Here is a 7,746-nt window from a genome sequence, read left to right on the forward strand (position 1 = left end):
AGTGAAAAGCTTGATTATACCAGCTTGTGAATAACCATATATAGAATGTCGAGGAGGTAAGGAAGGAACAACATTCTGTTGTTGAGCATCATGGTTGGCCTGTAAGGAAGGAGCACTAGCTGCATGATTCAAAGGAGAACTAGCATGAACACAAGGTGGACCAAGGTATACATGACCTATGTCCAGGCTCTGCCTTTTTGGGTGAAAAGGTAAAAGGTTCATAATAAGTTAATAACTATGAGATGAAATCAACATTCATAATCAAGCACAACCAGGTTGATCAATTGCTTTCTGGCATTCTTTGATATAAGGTCTTGTCTTTAGAGAGCTTCTACAATGACTGCAGTCATTGTAGAATTTTCTTTGTCTTTGTATGTAAATCAATTGTCAATCACTTTATTTACTCCTAGCGTTTACCCTTGTATAATTTGCTAGAAAGTAGCCATTAAGTGTGGTCCTCATTTGATTATTGAATTCCAGTGCAGAGGCTTCTATTCTCCATGTTAACATGGTATCAATGCAGCAAATCCAAATGTTAAGTAAAATAGACACACTTACTCCATGGCACCCAATATCATTGATTCATGTGTTCGCTCAATCTCACCATACATTTAGAGGGGCATGTTGAGAGTATAAAGCATACATCGAGTATATAGAGCTTTACACCATAAATATATAAGATCTTGGATGTCTTCATCTATTCCCAATTAGTTTCAAGTTGGGTATTCTAATTTGTCACCTCTCAATTATGTGACCAATTGGGGCACACAGCAATACACTATTCTCTGAGCAGGGCTCCATCCACATCATCCCACCCCTTGATGAGTTACCCTTCTTCCTCCTCACGATCTGACCAATGCCTTTTTTCTCGCTTGTTGCCTACTCGAGCAACACTGAGATTATCAAACTATGTATTTCTAAAATTGAAGCCATAACAGCTAGCAAACTTTTTTCTTTTCAATGATAGGGAAGGGAATTTATACTTCGGGTCCTCCTCTTTACACCTGGTTTGCTCCCACAGGGCCAGCACCCGTCCCAGGGGAGGGTTGCCACAATGGCCTTACAGGCAGCAGGGCGCTAACATTGCAGATGGGATGGAGATACCAAATTGAGTAAATCCACTACTACAAAATGTAATGCAGGACACTAGTTTTTCATTATAAGTACAATTGTACTCCCATATGGGCAGTTTAAGCTAATTAATGTGCACTGCATATAAATAATGACTGTCTAATCCAATACGGATGTGACCTGTTTTTCTTTTCTTTTTCTGGCCGCTGCACATGATGTGTAGAAGTTGTTTTTGACTTCGCAGAAGTAGTCTGCAAACACATCCAAACAACCAACTGTGCACGATTATTGACCAACTCTTGTAAACTAGTCAAATTGGAAGCCCAAATCATTCTCTACATCTTCTATGCCGCCAGAGATCCCATAGTAGCCTGTCTTATCTCAAGAAGTTTTGTCAGTGCACCATCAATCTGGGCGAACACATGCTCCTTGGTAACACTTCCATTAATCTGAACAAAATGACTCTCCAAGTTGGATACAATGAATATAAGATATGACCCACTCAATCAAATGTATACAGTATTTTAATCATACAGGTAAAGCGATTTCATCCCAAAAATATCAAGCAGAAAATAGAAAATAAAAGATATAGTTTGTAGCAGATATTAAATTTTCCTCCCATATCAAGCTCTTCCCACCCCATAATGATCATAATTTGCTCTAAGTTTATAAAAAACATCAATAATTACTTGCTTAAGAGCATCAGCAACATGAAGGGTATAAACAATTAAAACATAAATGCAAGCATCAGGTTTTCCTTTTCTTAAAAAAAATGATTCAATTCACCACAACCAAAGCACATTATACATCTAAAGGATTATGATATCATGACTGGTGATCAATATCATCATTAAATTAGCCCAGAAAATTGGTCCATATAGTAAGGCCTGGTTTTGTTAGGAAAGAAGTTTTGAGCCCAATGAGAGAAAAGTTGTCTTAGCCAACTATCATATCAACAGAACAATCACCCAAAATCAACCATAATCAACCATACCCTCCTCCCTCAAAAGTCCAAGCAATTACATAAATCAATTGGAAGAAAAATCAAAACAAAAATCACAGGAAAATTATATAATAAATTTCACCTTTATAGTTAGAGTGCAGAGTTTTAAAGATGTTATATGTATTTTTGCAAGAAAATTATACAGGCTTAAACTGGAATATTATTTTGACATAAATGATGCCTTTCCAAGCGTATGCTCAAACACAGAGAAAAGTCTATCTATATCAAATAAAACAAACACACACACACACACACACACACACACATATATATATACATAGGTCACAGGATTATGCTAACAGGCTCAGGTTCAACAAAGGTGATAACAGCATTTGGCAAGTAAGGTAAGTCCATATCAGTAATGAATGCCAACAGTTAGATGGCTCATGGCTCTTGGCTCAGGTTGTGAAATTGATGGGATGAGCATGCTTTGGAAACATGACAATGAGGTGGTGTTTGTCAGAGAACTTGGATGATGAAATATAGTTGCGGTGGAGTTGTATCACAGGTTAGTCGCGATTTGGCCATGAGAAGCCAGTTGGAGCTGAAGTTGGGAATGGGCAGCGGATGGGACTTTTAGATGGGTCACGGTAAGGATCATGGATTTTGTTGTATGAAGGGGTGTGAGTTCACAAATTGGTCCATAGGTGTTCAGCTAGTGGGTTCTAGCTTTTGGTAGGTTAGAGAGAGGTTGTAGCATAAACCGATGGCATAGCTTAGTTGTTTTGTGCACTTCATAGGTAGGTTGAGCATGTACGAGTTGCAATGTGAGGTGTTGGATGTGGTGAAGTTGTTGGTAGTTATGATGTAAGACTGGATTTGGAATATAAAAAAAAATTAAAAAAAGAATAGGTTGGGGTTGATTCATAGATCTGAAATTGGATGAGCTCTGCAAGCAAAGATGACAATAACAACAATAATATGATAATCATAGTTGAGAATAGAAACATTGGACAAATTTTGTGCTTTTCAGACCCAAAAGGAAGGACAAAGGGATCGAACAGGGCTAAATATTGAGAAAAACAACTATATAAATAAAATAATGTTTGATGAGATAAGAATGTTCACACCAACCACCAATAGTGTCACAATGGATGCATTTGTTGGATGATAGAGGTTGGATACATACCATAAACCCTAAGAAACACACTTTTATAGTTTAAGATGATTTCACATGTCTTAGATAAAAAGACCATAACTATCAAGAGACAATTGTGTTCTATTCTTCTAATTTTACTTCTTTGATAAGAATGCTCCCTTCTTTTAATTGTTATTATTCAATTTACATAGTTTAAATATTGTGCTTTAGACACATACCTGATGTACATAAGCACATCCCTGCTGTAAAACTCCTAATAGAAAGAGCAAAAACTTGACTGCAATGCACACACCAAAAAAAAAAAAAAAACTCTAGAACCAGAAACAGTGGTAACCAGTATATGCAGGAAAAGAAAAAGGCAGTTTCTGTTCCACCATCTAACACTCATGAATTTATTTGAGTTATCTTTTGTGACATTTCACCAAGATATCACAGTTCACAAATAAGCATACATATACATTTACAGTCACGCTCACCTGCGAGACGTCGCACAGGACCTATTTGCACGACAAATTGAATATCAACCATTCATTCTTGATCGTGTGGCTGAGAGGAATGAGCACAAAAAGCAATCATAACATTCGACACGTGTCCACCTTTGGAAAAAAAAAATAAAAAAATTGTTTCTCAGTTCTCTTTCTTTCTTCTTCCCGAAAAACTTTCCTTCTCAATCTCTCTGTATCCAAAAGTTCTACGTCTCTCTCCCAAAACCTTCACCACCTAAAAACATGGCTGTCAAACTCCATAAAAGCCACTGAAGAAAACCCACGAATCAAGTTTATTGTTAAAGTAATACAAATAAGCAACAAAAGTAGGTAAAGTGCCAATAGTACACACAAAAAGCCCAAAGGAAGCTCCCAAGTCCCAGTCCCAAGTGAATGTTCAAGCTGAAAATGGAGTTTTGCTGCCATTTGCTCTAACAGTACGTTCACGCAGACCCACCTGAATGTTAAAGCCACTTGTTTTAATTATTCACCCACCTTGTTATTTCACTCCACAAATTCTTTGATTACTCATTCTTCAAAAAAATCGTGCCTTATTATACTGTGTTGGCTGAGAAGTTTGAATCGCAGAGAGCTGCCATGGATACACCTCCATTGCTAATTTTATCCCCTTTTCTTTAATTTTTTCTCTGTACGTTTTCTAACCCAGTATGGAAGCACCCCAAAATTGGACCACTTCTCGGAAAACCTTTCACAACCTTGAGTAGGTGACAGCCATGGTTGTCCAGAAGGTGAAGATTTTTGAAGACAAAATTGTAGAAGTTTTGCGTTTTAGAAGAGAAGACAAAAAAAGAAAAGAAAGGAAAGGCGAAACAATTTTTCTTTTCAAAGGCGGACACGTGTCAAATTTTATGATTGCTTTTGTGCTCATTCCTCTCAGCCACACAATCAAGAATGAATAGTTGAGATTCAATTTGTCGTGCAAATAGGTCCTGCGCGACATCTCGCAGGTGAGCATGACTGTATACAATTATGTATGCAAGTAAATACACACACATTAATACATATGCATTTCATAAAATATGCATTTCAAGCACACATCCACACATTATTAGAGTAGAGAAGAGATATAGAGAGAGAGAGAGAGAGAGAGAGAACATATACATGCCTTAATTGTTATGTCTTCATACATTGAAAGTACTGCCTCCACATTCTGATGATGAGTGTGCAATCGCAATTTCACCTGAATGAAGTGAAATACAAAGGAAAATGTAATCTAGTCTCTAAGAATAATACTTGACTAGAAACCTAGACACTAGCACAAAATAAGACTAGCATATGGTTAATAAAAGCCATTAAATAAGAGGCAGATGATAATTGATCGCCTTGAAGGCAAAGTATGACAAACAGGAAGAATGTTTAGAATATACCTTCTCTTCTGTATCATCAAAGCGTTGGGTGAGCCTTGATGCAATCTCTTGGGTCTCTGGGGGAGAATACTTCAAATGGTATATCTTTCCAGTAATAGGATCTAACCTTCTTCCAACAACTCTCTCAACAAGAATATCTTCAGGAACCTGCAAACCCAGTGTCACATGGTTAACAAGAGTTGTGAAAGCTCACTCAACTTTTTGCACTGCACAAAAAGGAATTTACATGTTTTTTTTGCTATGCATCAACAACAGCTGAAATTCATTCCAAAATGAATTGTCATACCTTATAAACTTACATAAAAATCAAACAAATTAACTAAAATGTGTTGAGAAGAATCTTCAAGGAAATCTCCTATTCAAATACAATGTTCTTGAACAATTATAACATATCAACAGCAGCAAAAACAAATCCTTACTTCTAGAAGAATGAAAAGATCTGGCTTAAGCCCGAATTCCTTTAGAGCAATCGCTTGCGATGAGCTCCTAGGGTATCCATCCAAAAGCCAACCTTTTTCTTGAGAATCTGGCTGCAAAAGACGCTCCTTCACCATCTACAGGATTTAAACCAAGGGATCAGAATCACCACTAGCTTGAATATGTGCCAACATGATTATAATTTCCCTACCATGACAACTATTTCATCAGGAACCAATTTTCCTCGATCCATGTACTCCCTTGCACGCCTCCCATTTTCACTCCCAGATGCAATTTCTGCTCTAAGTAAATCTCCCGCAGCGACATGCACCAAACCATACTGCATATAGGAGGATGACTTGATTCAATCTGCTTTTCTTCATGAGAAAATCATGACATAAAGTGGTAAGTGGTAACTTGTGTAAACAATGGTGTAAAGTCATTAGGATTTGAAAACTCATATAACCTGAAATTATAGTGTCAAGAAGATACACATTTAAATCATCAGACTCCATAGATTTCTTTATGTGCATATCTTAGTGAAGACGCTGCAAAATGGTGTTCAAAACTTCTACTGAAACCCGTAGGATATGGTTTAGAGACCACCTCCATACAAACTGGGGTGAACCTCAAGGAAAACTGTAAGCATTAGTCTACTAACAAATCCTTTGCAATGTATTTGATGAGATAACAGAAAATTACAAGAAATCTAAAACGATGGGATTTAGTAGGAAAGGATTTAAAGTCCCAAGACTAGCAAAATTCTGTATGCGGAAAACATTTTCAGCATGATAGAATTTAACTGTAGAATTTCTAATTTTCTTGTTAGGATGCATCAATTTGTTACCATATGGGATTTAAGTACCCCATTAGTATTTATCAACTAAACTCATTTTACTTCTAGTAGTAAAAAAAAAATGTATATATGTAAAACTTCAACACTTGAGAAACAAAAATCACTTCATAAGATTCCAAAATTCACTAGTAAAAGAATCAAAAGGAATTCCCGACACCCATGTCTCTATATACAGCTCAAACATTAGCACCAATCATCCCATTAGTAAAAATTGTTATACGGCACATTCTATCAGACACCTCCTCCGCATTCATAAGGTAGCACAATTCACAAACATAAAAACAACCTTAGTACCTCCGAAACTCATAATCACACAGCAAAGATTTTTCAGGTTTTTCCTCCTCAATCAGACGAAGTTACAAACCTCCTTGCTCCCAAATATCAACAAGTAAATCAATCATTTCAGAAAACCAATTCGCTAGGGAAAAGAACAAGGGGATGTGCTTTCTGTTATTCTTCACACAAACAAATCTATACATGGGTCTTTTTTCTCTTTTTCTTTTTTTTTTTCCAATACTGAAATCAACATTTGAGAAATTATTCTTTCATTAGGCTTAACCATTTTATGCAATCAAATTTCCAAGCCATTGGGTACAAAATTTGGTAATTTGGAACTCACTTTCTGAGCAATGAGCTCGCATTGCGTTCCTTTACCAGAAGCAGGGGCCCCCGATATCATTATTCTCAGCGGCTCTACCTTACGAGCTTTAGCACACCCCACAACCTGTTTCGTTCAACAATCAGCCAAACCAAGCTCAACCCAAAAGCGATAACATTACAAATACTAAAATCTAGTTTCTGGGTATTGCATACCATGAAATTCGGAGAAGCTCTTCTGGAACGAGACGGAGTTAGGGTTCGAGAACAATGACGGAGGGAGAAGCTGGAAACGAAAGAAGATTGCGAGGATAGAAGAAGCTGAGAAGACTTGGGCTTTGAACTGGGAGACGACGCAGAGAGAGATGCGTTGGTGGGCTGAGAAGGAGCCTTAGGCTGTGGTATGGCTGCTGCTGCCATTGCTTGGTGGACTAAGTTTACATTACACGCCATTTTTGTTATCTGCTTCTTCTCTCGCTAGACCCAGCGAAAACAGAGAGGGAACAAGAAGAGATCTTTTGGAGGGGAGTGGACAGGGATTCTCTATTTTTTGTTATGCAGTTATGCTGATGAAGAAGTTGCGGATATGTGCGCATGAGTTTCACCGTTCGATTAAATCAACGGTCCAGATTTTAAAAACTTAAAATACCGCAACCCGAGAAGATGCGAAATTTATGTGTAAAGACAAAAGTGAAGGCAAAATAAACAACTTGGCCGTTTTCTCTAGCAATCGTATATGGGCGCATTTTCTCCTCCTTGAAGCGTTAGGAGAACATCTTGTATTCTTGTGTGATTCTGTTTCTCTGTCATCCAACAATATGTTGAGTTAA

The 7,746-nt window shown here is 37.3% G+C and overlaps 1 protein-coding gene across 1 annotated transcript; it reads right to left on the reverse strand.

The window, feature by feature from the left end:
* Positions 1-547: 547 nt before the first annotated feature.
* AMK2 (adenosine monophosphate kinase) lies at positions 548-7,460 on the reverse strand. The gene is made up of 7 exons (XM_086251681.1): positions 7,133-7,460; positions 6,939-7,043; positions 5,675-5,803; positions 5,466-5,600; positions 5,047-5,193; positions 4,785-4,859; positions 548-1,520 (listed from the first exon to the last, which is right to left on the reverse strand). Exons 1-7 carry the CDS (start codon positions 7,367-7,369, stop codon positions 1,416-1,418), a joined length of 933 nt encoding a protein of 310 aa, XP_086107807.1. The 5' UTR covers positions 7,370-7,460; the 3' UTR covers positions 548-1,415.
* Positions 7,461-7,746: the final 286 nt, after the last annotated feature.

Source organism: Dryas octopetala, chromosome 7 (assembly GCF_963921425.1).
Source record: "Dryas octopetala chromosome 7, drDryOcto1.1, whole genome shotgun sequence".
Classification (NCBI taxonomy): domain Eukaryota; kingdom Viridiplantae; phylum Streptophyta; class Magnoliopsida; order Rosales; family Rosaceae; genus Dryas; species Dryas octopetala.